Source organism: Rhinolophus hipposideros (assembly GCF_964194185.1).
Source record: "Rhinolophus hipposideros genome assembly, chromosome: 12".
Lineage (NCBI taxonomy): Eukaryota > Metazoa > Chordata > Mammalia > Chiroptera > Rhinolophidae > Rhinolophus > Rhinolophus hipposideros.
The window spans coordinates 36,733,451-36,754,690 of NC_138058.1; the positions used below are offsets into that span (position 1 = coordinate 36,733,451).

At 33.7% G+C, this 21,240-nt stretch overlaps 1 protein-coding gene across 3 annotated transcripts in view; it reads right to left on the reverse strand.

Annotated features, from left to right (window-relative positions):
* Positions 1 to 21,240, reverse strand: part of VRK2 (VRK serine/threonine kinase 2) — a 202,089-nt gene that overhangs the window by 127,498 nt on the left and 53,351 nt on the right. For all 3 annotated transcript variants that reach the window (XM_081068806.1, XM_081068804.1, XM_081068805.1), the window contains exons 8-12: positions 20,690 to 20,822; positions 12,256 to 12,376; positions 9,803 to 9,861; positions 5,839 to 6,005; positions 525 to 686 (exon numbers count right to left, since the gene is read on the reverse strand). In XM_081068806.1, the coding sequence (XP_080924932.1) occupies positions 525 to 686; positions 5,839 to 6,005; positions 9,803 to 9,861; positions 12,256 to 12,376; positions 20,690 to 20,822 (642 nt within the window). The remainder of the gene's footprint in view (positions 1 to 524; positions 687 to 5,838; positions 6,006 to 9,802; positions 9,862 to 12,255; positions 12,377 to 20,689; positions 20,823 to 21,240) is intronic.

A 21,240-nucleotide genomic window follows, 5' to 3' on the forward strand; every position in this document is an offset into this window, starting at 1 on the left:
GCTAGAAATACATTGTATGCTTCTCCTTCTTGTCAAGAAAGATTAGATTAGAAAGACTTTTGCTGTGGCCTGAATGAGTCATATGCTAAAGGTGTATCACTATCCAACCAAATGATCAAATAATGTAAAAAAACACATCATTTTAAAATATAACCATATTGACAGGGAAACACTTTACTTATATCTGATTATAAGGGTTAGACTGGAAGAAGCAGTGGAAAAGTATGGAATACGTTAAAAGTCCCTAATGGATCATAGATGGCATGAAAAATTTAAGTGCACTTCATTACATTCTTAGGTTAAAGGAAGAAGTCAGTTCTGTACCCAAATGTGCTCACGGTGATAACTGGTGTTGGAGGCTTTGATTTCATCAGCTGGGTAGGATATTTTCTGCTCCCTTTTCATTTAACAAAACCATACAATCTTGGCCCTCAGCAGACAATAAAACGTCTTTATTCCCAAAGGGCATATTCTAATGTAACATTAAGGAAAAAAAGAAAAAAACAACAACAAAAAATCCTTACCTGAGCTGCTTCATTATTAAGCAATCCAATTAGTTTTTCCTCTTTTTGCACTTTTCTCCTTGTTGCACAGGACTCAACACTTCTCTCACCAGGGACTTCTTTTTGTATTAACCTATTTTGCATACGATTGACTTGCTTTGTTGCAGCCTTCTGCAAATCAACCTGTTGATATAGAGTAAGTAATAATACATAATGAAAACTTTTGACATAAAAAGAAATGCATTCATGTCCAGATTCTTGAAAATTCTAAACTTGCCAAGCTTTGAAAAATAAAAGAAATAAAAAGGAAACCAACAAATGGACGTTACAGAAAAAACACAGTAGTTGGCAAGATCCTGACCCTTTCTCATCAGTAGGACAAGACCAATTAAAATTAGTGTCACTGTTGTGCAATCTTTAGAAATTATCTCCACAGATAACTTGCTTATTGAAAGCAGCATTTTTACAGAAAACTGTCACATTTTAAAACTGCACATGAATTCATTATTAACCTTTGCTGGGAGTAGATCCAGGGTATCTTTTAGTTTAAATTGTTATTAATTAGAATCTTAGTTTTCTAGCACTGAAGTGAGTCTAATTAATGTGAATGTGTAAAAGGAGCTTATGATGTTGCTTACTTTTTTATACAGGTAATTTAACCTTGGAGGAGATGAGTAACAGTTCATGTTATCTAATGCTGTGTACCAGTATCAGAGGTTAAGTTCTACAACAAGCTTGCTGTCTCCAAGGTTTCTTTTTTCACACCATGGAGTTATCTGGGGGATGAGTGACTCTTAATAACCTTGAAGTAGAGAGAGAAACAGAAGGGCAAATCCCTCAATATAGTTGGAAGATCGAAAGCCACAGTGAAGATCCTTATGTGAAGTATTTGTTCAGAAACTTCATGTTTACAGCAGCTGAAAGTGCCATAACCTTTGTTTCATGGGTTAAATACGGGGCAGAAGATAGGACAGCACAAGGGGAAATAATGGAGTAGCCAGTGCCAAAACAGAGAATGAATTATATTTGGCTGGGCAAGCAGAGCCTTAATTTGCAGTCTCTCAATGTTTAGCTTCTATTGACAAGTGTGTTCGCTCCTTTTAAAACATGCTGGTGTTTTGTGGCTAGGTCCAAGTTGTCACAACATCATTCCTGACTCATCCTTCTTTCCAGAGCCCAGCTTCTCAAAGGATAGCAAAGCTACCGACTTTCAGTAACCTGAATATTGGAATTGTTTCCTAACAACTCAGGGGTTCTTTATTTCCACCACTCAACTCTTCCCAAACTACTGGCAAAATTCATGTGTAACCACCTCCTGAGCCACTTTTCCACTGAAGTCATCTTGGTAATAAATGCTTATCATACTACTAGTGTGAAACAAAGGGTTTCCCAAGGCTATAGTACACTGTTTCATCCTGATACAACACTGGCTTGCCAATCATTGTGAAAAGGTGTTCTGTGATATAAAGGATTAGTTGAGATGCTGAGTTTTTTAGTGCCTTCTATATGCTAGGCACTTAAGGTGTAACAGTTTGTGTCCTAGGAGGCTCTCATGTACAAACATGGATTTGGTCTAATACATTCAGTTCGCTGTGAGACTTCCTGGAAGGGATGGTGCCTCCCGGATCTGCTGTCAGTTGGCTGGATGGTTAGGTTATGTTGTGTTGCCATGGACACTTCTAGCTAACCAATAAAATGATATCCAATTTATGGAAAAGTTATATTTCTAAGGAAACTTTTAAAATGGTAAGAGAGGTGGGATATTTAGTTTACCTCATAATTATAAACACAACGAAATTTTTTCTCAAAGATATAAAAATAAATATAAAAAAACACTCTGGACATCCCACATAATCAAATAAAAGGATACTATCCAAATGTGTGTCATTTTCAAGAAAGTGGCTATTCAAACAAGGTGCTTTTTATTTAATAAATCTACTGGTACTTCACACTGTTCTATAAAATCAGGAACACCTTTGGATCCTTAAAATTTAATAAGCCATAAATATACTGATAATTGAGAATTTATATTCTACTTTTCTCACGTATAGAAAATAAACATGAAGAAAGTTTAATGGAACTATTATGAGAATTAAAGCTCAAGGAAGAATTTTGTAAACTTAAGTTCAGTGTAAAGATATGACTACCAATCATATATTCACCCCTAGATTTGCTGTGCGAACCTCCAATTTAGGGTTGATGAACAAAGTTTTACTGTCTGAAATGTGGGCTAGCTTGACATTTTAACTCTGACATACAGCTACTCCTCTGCCTAGGTAGGCATTTAGGAAGGATGGGTGGTTCATTATGCCCAGGTGTCTATACTATTAAAACCTGGATTCAGGTATCATAATAAGGAGGGAGACACTAATAAACTGATAAAAGGAGCCACTACTGACTCACGAAGAAATAGCTTATTCAAAACTTGAATTGGGGACTGCATTAACACTTGTTTTTCACTTTGGCTTTAGCATTCTCGTATGGGGATTCTAGAGCTTTAGCTCACCTTAGTAAGCATTCTTACTGAAAAATGGCTTCCTTCAGTGAATTTTGGACATTAAAGCCGAGTGAATGGCATAAATAAATGATGGTAGCCCTGATTATAGATTCCTCTAATTTGACAGTACTACTACCTCAGGAGCCGTCAGAACTACTAGAGACTGATTTCAGCTATACATACTGTCATTTTGATGGAGGCAAAGACCCCAGGGAAAAAAGTACCAATGTTTCTACTATCTGGACAAAAATTCATTTCCAGTTTAACTCCAGTAATAGTATTTGAGGACTTCAGAAAGAAGGTTCAGTTTGCAGGGAACAGTTTATGATACCTAGTAAAACCTAGTATTGACCTCGTTTATCTTTTACAAAAAGATGACCTAAGTTTGCTGAGATCCTTATGGTGGTGTGCAATTTCCTAATACCTAACCAAAACATATGTTTCAGAACATGAAATTTAAAAGTCACGACCACTTATACTGCGGGAAATAACATTTAAAAAAATTAAACATTCATAACTTTCCTTTGAATACTGAATCATAGAAACATTTTATTTATCTAACTGTACACATTTTTGGTCCACTGGCTTCTTTTTAAGTATTTTTGTCCAAAAAGTGTAAGTCCAGAATTCATTCACTAGTCTGTTAAATAACTAGAGTGATCCATGTATAGAGCAACAAGAAATGTTTTTAGGGGGACTTTAAGGGGATTCTGTTACTAAAAAAAGAGAAATTTGGGGCTATGTGATTAATATTCATTCTGGACTTAAAATTATGGAAGCAATTAATTGTAGGAACTATCTTATACTTGTATCATGCAAGGGAACCGAGTATAGGACAGTTTATATTGCCATACTTTGCTTTTGAACATTTTCAAGTTTGGTTTTTTTAACAACACAAAATCTGTAAACTTTAAAAATAGTGAAAAAAAAACCACTAAGGTTTAGCCAGATATAGTAAACCTATATTTTATACTATGATTATTAGATATATTTGTGTACTTAAAGTATTACAGAAATAAAGTTGTTATCCAGTGAATATTGATATGCTGTGAAATATATCCCAAATCATCATCATACTTTCTATAGTATAGACTGAGGCTGATCATACTATTAATAGAAATTAACTAAGGTCTTAAGAATGTACATTATTCTTAATGTTTTCTTTCTATTCATAATCAAAGTGCTCTAATCAAAAAAGAATAAAATATTTTTGATTGAAGCTCATTCAAAAAATGTTTTATGTTCTATTCTCTGCACATAAAAATGGTTTCCCAATAAACATCCCTTGAATTTGCTGAAACTGAAAATTCTGGTGGATAATAATTAGAATTTTATATCAGAGGATACAGTTATCGGTTTTTAAAACGTCTTCTTTTATATTTCATTTAAATTTATGAAACTGAGAAACTACAAAAAAAAGGAAAAAAAGAACTCCTTAAATTAGTGTAGATTAAGTGGTGACCATTATTGCAAGGGAAATACTATGTCAATTAAATGGCTCTTTGTTTTGTTGCAAAAGTAATAAAAACACAAAAGTCAATAAAACTTAAAATAAGTCTCAGTAATTACCAAGATCAAAATCCAGTGGCTTTTTATTAAACATGAACTTTTGTTCTGCCTTCTGCAATACGTAAATAGTGTTGACAATTGGTTTGTGAGACATTTGCTACAATAAAATGTAATTGTATCATGAGAGAAAGGTGACAATCAGGAGATCATGAAAAAATTACATATTCTCACTGGTAGTTAATTAGCCATGCAAAACCTCCTCAAACAGATATTCTCTTCTATTAGGAATGATTACTATGCAGGCCTACAGATGTCAATATCACAGTCATTCAAATACTTCTTTCCCTACTAATTGAAGGTTGTAAAGCTCTGGTGCCAAGGTTTTGCTTCCAAAGAGCTAATTTATGACGAGAAGGATATTTTATGTCTTCAGTTGCAGCAGCTACAAAATTCAGCAAATCAGAACCATCTGTGCACTGATACTTGACTCACCATTCATCTAGCAGCCTATCAGTCACATTAGCTTGCATCCTGCATTCTTGGCTCACGAACACTTGTGATGATCCAAAGTTCATAAGATATATTAAAAATGAATGGCATCCTGACCCTACCTTATTGTACACGCATGAAGGAAGAAAAGCCATCCCCACTTGGTTTTCTGCATGTGGATAGTGTCAAGGAAGAAACGGACATTTAGGTGCCTGTCTAGTAATGGTGCTGACATCAGTCTCAGGTTTCCCCTCCCTCTTAAAAAATGTTTTCAGTCCTAATTCTTTTGCATTGTTTCAAGTTCTCATTCTTTTTCTCAAGTTCTAATTCATTTTATCTTTTAAAGTTAGTGTGAGGCACTCAGTTGGCAGAGTAAAGGGGGAGGTTGACCATTTTAAAAATAACTTTTTTTAAATAAGAATTATTTCTATAAATTGAAATATCAGCACATACAAATAATCTGATTAAATCTAAGACTATTATTATCACCAATAAAGTATGGCCAAACTGGTAAGCAAAAACAGAGGGCAATAACTGAAGAAAATCTGAAGAAAAGCAGCAAATAAAGTTTCTCATGAATAAAGACAGATTAGCCTTACCTCTTCATATCTCTATGACATCAATGACTGCTTTATTCCTTTAATAGGACACAATAGACCACAGATCCTAAGACAATGTGTCAAAAGAACTTTCAACAAAATTTCTGGGAGCTGAGTTATGGGAAATAGGAATAAAATATAATAAGCAAGAAACTAGGTTGTCAGACTCATTTGAAACCTGAAACAACTTCATTTGGTACAAAGCTTCACAGAAGGTAATTCTAAAATCTGTGTTACTCACTTTTTGATTGTTTGGAGTATGTACATTTACACTCTTTCCTTTAGTGGAAAATTCCAATGGTCCTAAAGGCATTCCACTTGGGTTCAGAATTTTCTTGAGCATCTGATAATTTGGCTTTTCATTATATGCTAAATTATGAGCACATGCCAAATATTGGGCTATTTCACCTGTGAAGTATTAAAATTTTTACATGTCATTCATAATTGTCAAGGATTGTCAAGACCCCAACAGCCTCAAAATCACTGTCTCACACACACATACACATACCCACACAGACAGAAGAAACTAAAACACTTCAATGAAAAGCACTGTTTAAATGATATCCAAAAATGACTTAAATACAGTGACTTACAGATTTGACAAGATGAGAGAAACTCGTAATTTTTTTTACACATCTTTGTAGATATATTTACAATTCACTAATCTTATCAAAGGAAGCAAATTTTAAAAATCACACGGTAGTTAGTGATTTTGATATGGGGTACAACTACTAAGAACAACGCTTCACACTTTTTTTTAATGCTGAAGTTTTAAAAAATTCGGTTAAAAACAATTGTTACTTGTTACAAATCTCCTTACATTAAAGAAAAAAAAAATCATTGCAATTTTTAACCAAGGCTTTGAATTTGAGATTATAACTGTGCATTTAGAAATGACCTTGAATTCTACATTTTTAGCCACAATGATTTTAGAACTCGCCAAATCCCCCTCAAGTCCTCCATACCTAGCTAGCCAAGTGCATTCATGGCAAAATCTTCCTGATTTAGTGCAGAAGGATGAGAAGTAGCCACCTTTTATTTTTTTCTCTAATGTAATCTCTTGCCTAGAACTATAAAGTAACTCCCTTTCTCCCCAAACACTTATGAAGTATAAACTTTTAAATACAAGTAGAATTAGTAACCAAAAGTTACAAACATAGCTGCCTTAAAATAAATGCAGCTTGCATTTTGGTATTCCATGAAGGTTCAATCTAAAATCCAGATACAAGTAAGTGATAATACCATACATATACCATTTAAAAACTGGCATGTTTTCATTGGTGCATGGTGATGTTTAGATACTCCACAAACTAGTTTTCAAAAGCCTTTCCCTTTCAAAAACTTATTACTGACCCAGCCACAAATACTTCTTACTTTCTCACTAAATTGTTTATCTCTCTTGGTAAGAAAATCTGGGAAGTTTGGTGGGTTGGCAGGAGTGAAGTTTTTAATCCTTCAGTTCCCCTCCAGGCCTTCATTCAAGTGGGGAATCGCAGACACAGGGTTTCAATGCCCTCAGGGAAAAAATTCCGAAAGGAGTAGTCATTATCTCTTTCTCCTCTATGAAAGTCAGAGAGTGACCATTTTACACCATATTGTCCACAGTAATTTTCTAGGAAAAGAAGGCTAATTAGGCTAAAATGAAAACTCTTGGCTCTAGTGCTTTTGTGTGTCTGTGTGTTTTGCTTTGTTTTGTTTTATTTTGGGTACCGTGGCACTTATGCAACCTACTTTTTCCCTCTCTAATGTATAAGATATACAAAGTCTGTTATCTAGCTATTCAATCAAAGAGATTTCTGTTAACTAGCAAGTGCTGAGGTTTCATCACATTTGTAACTCATGTTTCCAGGAGCCCTTTGGGGGCATCCAATTCCTGAAGGGATGATCAGAGAGAAAAAAGATTAAATTATATTCACTGCCATTTTAATATAAATATTCTGTTGTTTGGGCCTTTCAAGATTGGTAAGCTAAGTTTGGTATATATTACACTTCTATTAACCACAATATTCCAAATAGTGAAGAAAGCTGAATATGTTGGGAATATTTTTTACGAATCACTATTAGAAGACAATGGAAAACTCCTGGCATTCCACCAACTGACAGCAGCTGTGCTGCAAAGTCTTCTGGGTCTGGGGTTTGAAAAAAAACAAGGTATCAGTAAAGTATGAGAGGGAGAAAAAGAAAAGAGCCACCTCCACTGCAAACTTATTATTATAAATCTGAAGCTTAGACTACTGAGATGTAGTACTGCTTTAGACATTAGCCTTTCAAAATCTGGATTTATTATATTAAGTACACTTTTTAATTTACTAGCATATTTCCAGAGCTATAAAACAAAATGCTTTGAGTAGGAGGAAATTATGATATTCTTGAATCATCTGCTTTTTAAGCTAGTGAAATATTAAGTATCCGTACTATCATTTCAAGAGAGTGAAATTTTTGTAACTATTATTACTACACTGAGTTGGGCATGCACACTGCAAACTTCTTGGCTGTTTTATTTCGTGAAATTGTAGTAATAAACCTTTTGTAAATCAGTTTAATTTTCATGCTTGCACTACCCATTCTCCTAAGCACAATCACCTAACTTAAGAGACCTTCAGTTAATATTAAAGTTTCAACATTTTGTGCTTTAGAAACAGAGATCTGCATTTTACAAAATAATCCTATAGACTTGAATAAATGGTTTGTACTGAAAAAGAGGAACCTGTCACTCCTTTCACGATTTCTTGTATCACTCAAACTTCATAATCTTCTTTTAACCTAGCTCTAGCAATAGAAGTGTCATAGAATATATACTGGCCTGCAAGCATTTATCTTGTATAACCCAGGGCATGTGGGCTTTCTTTTCGGACCCCAAACTGAACAGTTTACCTTTTGTGCAGGGACAAGAAAGATAAAGAAGATACACAATTAAAAAAAAATCTCGCATCTCCCCATCTCTCTTTTTTGCTGTCCTATTGAGCAAAACACAAACTGTATGACTTGGTAAAAATGCCAATAAGAACATGAGCCAAAAAGGAATATTGGCATTTAGACCACATTACTTAGTACAGTTACAAAAATGAAAAACTTTTATCTTTCAACCCATGTCTGCAAATGAGAATACTCTACTGTTCACCCCCTTTCATCAGAAAAAAAGGGGCTGCAGAAAGTGGGAAGCAGAAGATTCACACTGGGGCAGACTTTTGGGTTTGGGAAATGGAGGTGGGAAGCAGATCTGGTATGTTCCTCTTTTGTTTCCTATGAAAATGAAAAATTTGGTTTCTTGTCAAAGCAAGGCTATAAATACAAGTTGAAGAGGATTTAACTGTTTTAAACTCTCAGATGGCTACTGACACTATTTGACTTTAGCTAGAGGGTCAGTGAACATATCCATTTCCATAAGTCTGCCAAAAGCTAACTTTGAGATTGTCCCATATAAAGGGAGAACAAGATTCACTCTGCTTATCCGTCTCTGAGGAAAAGCCAGCCTGACAGCAAAAGGGGGCTCTTTTCTATAAGACAATGAAACCCAGTTGTTAAATTGGTGTTGAAAAATGTGCCATGCATGCCTTTGCAAATGACAAGCACTTGGGTAATTCTGAATTAACTTACTATTTTTAGTGACAATACTGTCAACTAAAGAATTCCAAAAATGATCTATATACTTACTTGAACGGGAAAACGATTTAATGAAATATACCTCCGAATCTCAACGTCATATGCCTTTGCCAATCCAAAATTTTGTTCTTGGCTGTTCAGTGAGACTGTAACCAAGAGTATAAATAGCTTTCAAGTGTTTAATGATTTTTGTTGTTGTTGTTGTTTTTATTACTGATCAAAAGTAGTCTTTTCTTAGATCAGCTTTATCTTCTTTCAACACTACACAGAGGAACAAAGACAGAAAAGGCAACTCTAGAAATACCAGGTAAAGTTCAGTATTAAACCTGGGCATGATTCCCAAAATATATATCTAAAAAAAAAATTCAGTCGGCAAAGCTGAGAGTGCTGCCTAAATATTTTCTTGCAGAATTCTTGTGGTCTAATGTCAAAAACTGATCCAAACAGTCTCTTCTCTAGCAACCTGTCTGTAACCCTGAAGAGTTTCCTCCCACCCCTGTGGAATGGGAGTGGGTGGATTAAGCAAAGCTACAAAACAAGAGTGGCAAATGTGGTGACCTGTAAATCACACTGAAGAAGGTAGAAGTTATCATTTAACTTACAGCAACTGCTTCCGGAAGGAGCCCATTTAAGCACGGACACAGGGAGCTCATCCAACAGACTAAAGCAAAATAGAATAATACACAATGAATTTGTTTGCAGTCCTACGATTTATTAATTTGATTAGAAAACAAAACTCAATTCCGTGCTGGTGAGTCACCAATCTCATGAGTTTTCGTGTTTTTTCTCACCCACCTATAATGGGCAAGAGATTAAGTAGAGGTGGGGAAGATCCTCCAATTCTCATTGACCAATTTTATATCAATCACCCAGAAACTAAACAATGTAGAATTACAGTATAAATGCTTTAATTCAAAATTTGCACATGTAGAAATGTAGAAGTAGTGATATCTGTCATCATTTTTTCTTAAAAATGAGAAAAAATACATAGAAAAATTGTATTTGGACTCTAAGGATATTTTCCCTCAGGCACTTACCACTGGGGAGGGGTACAGTATTTCACTGCTTATGTATACTGTTCTCCACTGGGCAGCGTTTTATGCTGTCCTATGATTAAACAGGTTAGCAAGAAATACCCAAAAACCATAGCCAAACCATTATTCTAACAATTTTCAGTGGTTTAGACTGAACAAGTACAATTCTCTTATGTTGCTTCAGCCACAAATATATAATCATTCAACTAAAATGGCTGATAAGAATGTTTGATTCATAAACTCATCACAGGCAGAAATCCAACAATCAATGCACTGATCTAATGTCACTCTATGTCAGGAAAATAAAGGGCATAATAGATATAGGGTATCATAGTTGAATATGCAAGCATGCCCTTATGGGAAGTTCAGTACAATGCCTTCTCAGCAAGTTGAATGAATTCTGATATATTAGGTTGGTGCAAAAGGAAGTGCGATTTTTGCAATTATTTTTAACCTTTTAAGCCACAATTACTTTTGCACCAAGCTAATACTGTAAGAAGTTCGAAAAGGTCTACCGTTTACCTTAATTATAAACTTTATAATATGATATTAAGTTTACTGATCTATAAGCTTATATTAGTAATAAATAAAAATGAAGATATCAACATACGTAAGGGTCCCCAAAATATAAATGGTTATGTTTATTAGCATATCATTTTACATGATCCCCTATTATTTATTACATTTGAATATACATATGTAGGCATATTCATTAGTGATATCTACAATGAGTGCATATATATAGATAGATAAAAGACTAAAATCACATTAGCAAGTCTTAAGAGAAAAACACACATATAACCATTCGAATTAAAATGCTAATCTTTTAAATAAAGTTTTATTCAAATTAAGTAAACTGAGGTAGAAAATTGGATACCAAGACTGTTTATAAATGCTCATTACTGTAGTTTGGCTTGACCCATATATTGAAAAATGTCAGTTACGTGAGGGTTCATATGAACACATCAGTCACTGCAGTAAATAACTGATTAGTTCTAATACTGACTTACCCAAATGTGTTAGTTTTGGGTAAGGGACTAGGATGATCAAGATTCCAAGGGGAGAAATATGTCCTACGTATAATATACAGTATGTCAGTATTTACAAACGTAAGCTGCATGATTCTGCACCTGCAGGCTAGCCTTTCTCTCTGTTAAGGACCATAACATCACACTGAATTTTGAAGGCTGATTTCTATGGATCAGCTACCCTCTTGAAAAACTTCTGTTGTAACTTGCCCTATTTGAAACATTGCTGCCTTTGCCAGTTGTGATATTATATCTGTGGATAACTACTGTTGAACATATCTTGGGAGATAATGAAAAACTGGCTATTCTGTGCTCCGTGCAATTTGACTTTTTCTTAGGTTTGATCAGTGAGAAAATAGTAAAATAGTAACACACTCTATTCTCGATCTGACCTAATTTTCATGCTAACAGATTCTAGGTGATAAAAATCAAATGCAGAATATTAAAAATGTTTGTATGGCTGCCAGATTTTCTTAAATAAACACCTCATAGAAAAAATTTGTTTTTTTTTTCTTTTAGAAACAAAACATACCTCAATCTAAGACACAGAATTAAGAAAGAGGTATGTTGCTCTCACTTGAAAAATATAGGCCGTATTTGTCCCATTCCACATTGTTGCTTTGCACGGTTAATATCAATCACACCAAAGCTCAGACTCCCCTCATATACTTGTACAATGCTAATCTGAAAATAGTCTTCCTTGAAAATACCAGCACCTAGAACCTAAGCTCTGGAAAACACCATGTAAAGAAATAACCATTACACTTTGGTTTGCATTACAACTCACATACATGTGATTTCACAGGTGTTATCTTACTGGATTTTATGTCTGCAGGCTGTTCGTTTTTAAAAAAGAAACATTTTTTTCAAATTTAAGAAATTTGCGTTGGTTATCATGTTGGGTGAATGGCAGTCTCTCTGGGATACCATCTCCCTTTAATGTAACCCTTCAGACCTGTTGCTGTACGTAATGGAATATGTTACAATCTGTACTTTGTTTTAGCAGTCTGGACAGCCACGGGGTCCTTCAGGTGCCGTTCCCAGGGGAGTTTCCCACATAACCACCGCAGCAGGCAGTAGCCGAGGATTTCAAGGTCACTTCGTCTGGACAAGGCTATAGGAGTAAGCATTAAGAGAGAAAGATGAGGGATAAGCAAGTTTTGAGAAATAGAGAGATCACTGAATTAACTACTTGCTATTGATGAAATATGAAAAAGCCAAATGGGCAACATATTTTGTTTGTTCAGCTGGAGTAAAACTTAAACGCCTAGGCGCTGGGCCCCAGTCCACAGACAGGCAGTGACTGGTTGCTGTTGAAAGTAAGGGTCAGTTTCCTCACCTCCTCCAACTTCATCCTTCCTTAGTCTGGCCTGTCACATGAACTTGATCTCCATGGCCTCTGACATGATCCAGACAACCCATAACCTGGCACCAACACTTTCTCAAAGAGCCAAGCAGTAAAACAAAGAAATAAATGTCTGCAGCTAAATTGCTAACATATGTTCCAGGAAGTCCATGGGGTCTGCATTGGTCATGCAGAGACCCTTTGAGCGCAGACTAAACATTGATGGCCTTTTCTGTTCCACTCACACTAGCAGCATTTGAAGTTGGAAGAATATGACAAAACTGCCATCTAGTGTGCAGTATTAAAAAACAGGTCTGTCTTAAGATTTTTCAATCAATGAAAGTACAGGATAATACCTACTGTTTTGGCTACACAGTTATAAATTTTACAAGTATTATTTTTAGATATAAGCAGCACTAAACTAAGATTCTAGTCAAATATCCTGAATAGAGGTATAATGATGAGGCACTGGTGTGCATGAGGGTATGGGCAGAAGTCGTGGGAGGTAGATTTTGAAGCCAAAACACAGGCTTTCAGAATTTACTATATGATGGCTTTTCAAATACAATACAATAAAAGACCATTTTTAGGCCATTGCAAAAATCACTTATATCAAACTATTAGACTAATTCCATCATAATTTTATATACATTTTAAGTGCCTTATTTCTAAAGATGGACAATGAAATCTAAGAAACATGTCAAATATAATAAATATTACTGAAATAATGATAAAAACATTGACAAAATACCACTAAAAAAACACAAAACACAACAACCCATTCTTATAACCATTCCCAACTTATAAAACAATAGGCTGGTGTTTACATTTCTACCATCACCTGAATGTTTATCTGTGTAGGGATATAAAATCTCCTATGTGTAACACGTGGCTGTTAAAGTTGCTATAAACAGGTATCCAATTTTATTATCTTTCATTAAATAAACTCTGAAAAGTCGCTCAGTAAACTTAGTCCTTAATTTAAAAAGTTATCTGCTAAGAACAATGTTGCTAGCACGTCATAATTATACTTGGTCACCATATATAAGTTACTATAAAAGCAGAAGACAAGATTAGCTCTTACATGTATTCTATTTTAACTGCTATTAGAGTATTGGAATATTACAGGCCCTCAGTCTAGCAGAATTCTACAATCCCAAGGGCACCATTTACTTTCTGCATAAGCTTCAACAATGTCCTAATGCAAGTCTTGGCTCTCCGATTAAAATAAAAACACAATCTCTACCGCACGGTTTTGGAGTGATTTCTTCAGTAATAAGTCTCCCATTAATAATGGAATGGTTCCATTTGTACAGATGTGTTCATAAGTTCCTTTTCCATTATGGCAATTCCTGATTACCACCACTTTAAAAAAATGCACATCCTCTAATTTTCGAAAAATTACATTCTGGCACCTGTTTGGACAACACAGGCGGCACACAAGGAAAAACAATCAGAATTAAAATAGAATGAACTTTCCCAGTCAGGTTCCCTGTACCCCCTAACTGAGGGATTAATTGATATGAAGCTGTAAGTAATGACAAGTCATTTAGATTTCTGAAGGCAATCTTTCATAAACTGGTCTTCATTTGAAATAGCCCTTTGAGAGTTACTTTACTTCACTATTATAGTTTACTTTTACCTAATTAAAATACATTATCACATTTTCAATCTTTTACTTATTTTTAGTGCACATATACATTGATAACTATGGTGAGGTAAAAGTTTTAACAGTTTCAATTAAGTACTATAGAAATACATGTAATGTTAAAAAACAAAACAAAACAAAACATAAAAACCTTATAGCTACTCTTTCCCTCCATTAAAGAGTGCGCTAAAAGTATTAAAATGCTTCTAAGTATGTACCCTCCCTAAAATTCCCTCCCAGAGAAACAAATTGCAAAACTGATATATTTTAGTAAAGTTAAACTCTAAGATTCTACCAATAATTATGTCTTCTTTCCATCTATTGTACACAGAAAATTTTAATTCCTCTTAATTTAATTAAAAATATTCTAGATGACAATATTAGTTTCTTTCTGTGTGTAAATAACACAATGAATTGATCATACAACTTTAATTGACTTTAAAATACAACATCAAAATACAGATGATATGAGAAAATGATAAAAATTATTGAATCTAGGATATCAATATTTCGGTATTTATTACATTATTCTATTATTTCCTTTTTATTTCAAAAGAATTACATAAAATGCTAAAAATAAAGAAAAATAAGAATTGATCAGCTGAAGAGAAATATTAATATCTAAGCATAAAATTTTTTTTAGTTTGAAAGTTGAAATGTTTTATGGATTTTGTTTCTGTATAATTTATATTTCTATATAATTTATTGTAACACCTAGGGTTATTCAGTTATATTTGATAGATAATATAATCATTAACAGCATATTTTCATATAGAGTTCCTAAAAAAATAAATTTTTTACTTATGTTCTTACTGCTTGGAAATGGAGCAAGATGCAGTTATTAATATTTTTCTTCTACACTCTGTTGTTAGTTTCTAAATATAATTTAACATCTAATTTTTCTTTAGTTTATTAATATGGAGCAATGTAAATGACTTTTTTTGGAAAGCCTGTGGTGTTCAATTGCGCAACATGTCGAAATTATAAAGTACTGCCAAGAGTAACACCAATTAAAAAAAAAAAAAGGCACATGTGGGGACTTGAATTCTATTTCACCAGAAAGCAGATTCTAGAAACAACTGACACTAGTATGTATAATTAAAATAAAAACAATTGATGTGATTTATGGAGCTGCTACTGTGCCAGACACTCTAACTGCTTTTTATATTATCTAATTTAATCATCCTAACAATAATATAAATATATTGACCCTGTAGACAAATCAGAAAATAGAGGCTCAGAGAGATTAAATAACTTGCTCAGTATTACAGAGCAAAAAACTGACAGAACTCTACAGTGGGATTCGTCTTTCAGAATCCAAAGCCCACATTCAATCTAATAATTACTTTCTTTCATCCTCAGTTTCAACACTATTCAAACAACATTACATATACTACTTCTATAGTTAGGGAAGTAACTGACGCAGGCATTTAAATTAAAACACCACAAGACATACTGATACAAAGACAGTTGTTTTGGGAAGGAATAAACACACAGCAGATTCTGAGGTCTAGCACTAACAAAATTTTGCGTGCACTGTCTTTTCATGAAACTCTTTCAAACTAACTTCGTTCTAATGAAGAAGGGTCTAGTTAAAATATTAATTTATAAACATATTAAATGGTTCTTCCAAGATGGTACAAGAAGTTACCTTACAGAACTGGTCTCTATTCTAAAGACAAACTGAGTGAAATTATCTGGGTCCAATTCACCAAATGGAAGGAAAAAGAAATTGGGAGAAAAAGAAAAGTGCAAGTATTAATCCCAAAGTGGATCTGATTATTGCCTAAAGTGTTTCCTGTTTAGTTTTATTTCTTATGTAGAGCTACATTATGAAGTGTGAAGAAAAACAAGATTTAGTAGGGAATAATAAAGTAAACTTGAAAACTTTTGCCTCAAGTCGACAGGGATTAAATGCCCAAAATAGTAGTTTACATGCTCAGAAATGGCAAGAAGAAAGCAGAAAACATCTAATAAGATGCCACCTAGTGAAGTGAAGGGTGACTATCTGCAAAACAAATTTAAAGCTTCTTCTTTTTTTTAACTAGTAAGCTATGTTATTCTGTATTTTATTAATTCAGATGTATCAAGAGCTAGAAAATGTTACAGTGGCCACTAATTTTTGCAATCTAAAAAAGGATATTAGGAAAAGAGAATGCAATGTGCCACATTAAAAACAAAATACTACACCCAGGTCGCTCCTATTTTTTCCATATCTTTTAAATTCTAAGCCTTAGTTTATGAACCACTACTGTGTGAGGCTGAGGAAAATTTATTCAACAGAACAAAGGTAAATGTATCGTATATTTTGCCAATGTACATTCTTAACCCAACCAAATAGTTCAAGACCTATATCATGACTTTAAAAGTCATGTCTGAATGTCAAAATTGGGTTATGCCATGCAGAAGTAATAGTATATTCATTATTGTTTATTTATATATCAACCAAAGACTACTTATAGCCTCCAAATTTACCTAAAAATAGAAATCAACAGTCTGTTTTTCTGATTACTAACATATCCAACAGACCGTATCAATAACTTGATGGTTTCCTGTTACATCTTATCATAATTGAAAATGGGTTCGTTTTTTGAATTATTGTTTAAGAAGATAAATATTGTGTAAACCATGTCACTTCCCCAAGTTTGGTAACATGAAAATACATTCTCAGTTTATTTCACATATATTTTGTAAGAAGTTGGAGTGCTAAATTAGAGCGAAATGAAACCATGCAAGAAATAACACAAGACTTGGATTTCATATACCATAGCAACTAGCAAAAATAAAAAAGTATGTAATCTATCTCTTTCCTTGATACTGAATATATTACATAAACAAATGGACATTTAAAAGGCAATTTAGATATCATATTTTATGGTCATCAATGATGTCAAATTAAAACAGGTATTATACACTCAATGCACAGGTCTGGAGTATTTAAAAAAGCTCAATATGTTAAATGCAGTATATCTCTAGAGAAATTAGGTATCGACTGCATGCCTCAGTGAGTAGAAAAATCTACAAAAATCCATACCACACATTGATCCAAATATTGCTTTTTTTAATATTACTAAGAATGTAACAAATTTTAAAGTAGTGTATTTGACACAGATATAATTCTCTTTAATTATCAGGCAACGAGCCCAAAATATGTCAGTGTTTATATATGTTAGTTTTTATGAAAACTAAAAAAATGAATAATAGAAGAGATAAGCCCAACATATATTACTCTAATTTTACACTAAATGAAGCACTTCAGCCACTCAGAAAATACCTTTAGGTCATATAAGAGAATTGAGTTTGGAAGAATAACTGCAGTTTTTTAAAAATATACAGATATACAGATGTATGATAGTTCCAGGAAGAGTTATCTATCCATTCATACATCTGTCAATCTATCCATCCATCTCTATATATCTCTATTCATATTTTTTGGTTTGTAATAATATAAGCTACTCTGCTTTTTCATAAAGTTAAACTAGAAAATGCTTAGGTGAAACTGCTGATTGGCACCTTATATAACCTTCATTATAAAAACTCAACTAATCCACAGAAAAATGAGAGTTAGCTACGGTTTATAAATAACCACTAGAAAAAGTAGCAGAGACCAGATAGTCTGTCTAATTAGGTTAACGGTCTCTGTTAAATGGCTAACTCATAAGTCAGTTTTACAATGAAGCCTGAATACGGCCTGACCAGACACAGATATACCTGACACATAACAAATACTTGGACAACTAGAGGTCCCGTTTCCTAGTGATGACTTGTTTTGTTCTTTATGTTTTCCTTTGCTTTATCTTTCTAAGTGTTTATTTGATCTCATAACTGGGTTAGTATAGAAAAGGTTTTTCTGAGATTAAACTACATAGTGACTGTACTGAAAGTAAACACATGAATATTTATGAATCTGACCTTCTGCATTAACCTACAGGATTTATGGCCATGTTTATTCTGGTTTCTAGATATGACTAAATGATCATTTCTGCGAAGATCCTAAAGTGATAAGTCTTATTTTGGAAAATTAAATGCAAAACATTAGTATTCAAACATTTGAGGGTATGAAACCCTTCACTTTATATACCAGACTGTAACTACATATTAAAATTTCAGCAAATACATATATATTTACGTCTGTATGTATCTATGGATGTATGTGTGTACATATCTGTATGTATATACATATATGTGTGTATGTATATCTATATGTTGATATAGATATGTCTAGAAGTTTAGTGTAAAATTTTGTTTTAAATGCTTGAAGTGAATCTTATTTTTATAGGAATCCTATGAAACTTGTGACAAAAATGAATATGCACTCCAGCATATCATGTTCCAGAAAATACAAAAAATATGTAATGTAGGCTGTTCCCTGAATAGTCCTCCCAGGGAGGTAATATCTTTCTGCCATCATTCTCAGTTCAATCTTTTTCGCCAAAAACCTGGCATAATGAAACCTACCCAGCTCATCAACCTGTATTATTATTTAGGAAGAAAGAAACTTAAATGGACTACAGAATAAAAATCTGTTCAAATATTTTATGAAGAGGGCTCAGTGGAAACACTGCTCTAAACTGTGGAATAACTGTGGCGGATTTTCAGAATTACCACAATTCAAACATTGACCAGACCAACATGTAACAATGCTATTTCCCAATCCACAATCACACTGGTTTCGTAGCTGTTTTAATAGACAAAATCAGAGTAGAGCAGGATTATAACTATCAGTTGAGATAAGTGGCCCAACCATGAGTTAATGTCATTATTAACATTACTGGACCAATAGCAGAACCTGTATGATGAATTTCCAGTTATGCCACTATCATAAAAGTACTTTCAGTTTTCTGAAAATTCTTTCATAGTAATAAATCTGGCAAAAGTGAAAACCGAAATTCATTGAGAGTAAAACAAAACTTGAAATTAAGAAAAACAACTCACTAACATGAGCATTTTTCTTACATTTCATAATTTAATTAAAGCCATGTCCCATTTATATCTTTAAATGCTCACTGACTCATTAACAATGTAAATGGTGAATAAATAACACAATATTACTTAATTTATGAGTGATCATTGTCTTTCTAACCAACCTATCCTTGAAGAGAAATGTTGTATCTTTTACTCTGATCAAAAGTATAAAAGCTAATTTCTAATTCAGAAAATTTAACTTAAGATTCTTCCTGAAAGAAGGAAGATATACAACCAACATAACTGTTTCACTTTTTCATTGGTCTACCTTAAACTAGTGTGGGTTTTAATTGCTCTGGAAAATGATCAAGACCTTCTATATTACATGGTCAATGGTCCTTTTAATAGAAAAGGCAATAATATACAGTTGTTTACACCAACCAAAACTCGTTAGAAAGTCTCAGTTTAGGGTAACAGTTCAACAGCCATTAACAAGTGCAAATGTCTAATTGCCTTTTAGTGAAAATGCAGTTCTTTCAAAGCTGTTTAAAAATTATTTGTATGGTTTAGCATATTTGAAAATACTTTTATAAACAAAGTTTTCAAAGAATATAATTTTGAAAGGCAAAGTTTTTCAATAATCACCATTTTTTTTACTAGCATAACATTAGAATTGACTTTTTGTCTTGCTGACAGAGCAACTAAGAAAGTACAGTCGCATTGACCATATTGATTGTGAACAAAGCAACCATCAGTGGGACTCTGCACCATATATTTTCAATATTGACCTCCTACTTCCTTTTCCATGGCTTTCTGGGTCGGCTATTGGATTTGGACTGCAGTGTAATAAACAGCTAAGGTTTAATTAATGGTAAATGAATACAAGACATAGGTTATGACTTTAACTAATTAGGGAATTGTTGAATTAAGTCTGCCTTGGAATGCAAGGCAGTACAATCAATATCCAATAAAAGGACTATGTATGTAATTTACCTGCAAATGTGTTTCCAATACCATCAAAGTGAGTTTAAATAAGTAAGATATATGAAAGGCGACTAGGAAAGATTTCCACAAGTTAACACTTTATAGTTTCAGCAAAGATTTTCTTATTGTTGAGAGATGGTATCTTCCAAAGCTCTGAGAAGGGCACGGTGAAAAACAGGAATAATTCTTCACATGTGCACCTTTACCAAATTTATAATATTCACTACAAGCACCAACATTCAGTTGCTGACCTCCAAGTTTAACCTACACAAACTAGCAATTTCCTGCCCACGATGAGCATCAATCTTTACTTACCAACACTCTTTTGCTCTTTTCTCACTTGTCATAGCCTGTGTATCTTATCTCCTCCCCGTTAAGACAAATATTCATTGGCATGTGAGTACAAGAATTTACTACTTTTGATAAAAATCTCACCAATGCTCTCACAATTCAAACTGACTATGCAAAGGTCATTTCATGGAGCCTTATTACTCCCTACTCTTATCATTCTTCTGAAATAAAAGAATAAGAAAAAAGAAACTTACCTACTCCTTTGTGGGCATCCAAGCTGGTAAACTCCATTGTCCCATTATGGCCTTTTCTAGGATTTTCCTGGTACTGTTTGTGGTTCCCATTGGGACAATATCTGTAGGAAAGTCCATAATCTGCAAGATAAACCTGGAAGACATGAACAGACGAATAATTCTTCTGTCCTCTGAAAATATAACCTTTATAATTAAGTCTTAAGAAACGGTTAGGTTAAGGATAGCTTTAGATCTACATTTTATTAAACCAAATGGTGCCTTAGGATAAAATATATACAACTGGGGGCCATAAAAACTAACTTTCCAACTTCAAGCCTTACTTCCCTAGGCAGATCTTGTTTCTGAGTTTACTTAGATTTTTAGTCTTTTTATTTTGCTCCCCAATCCCTTTCCCTCCAGGTGGGCATCTAGACATCATAAACCACAATGTGTCTTTTTATCTGTATTCATACAGCTTATGAGGCTCTGCCTTTTCTTGTAATCCCCCTCTCTGTAACACAAAACTGTTTCAAGCAGGGAGGGGGAGATGAGATCAAACAACCTAAAAATAT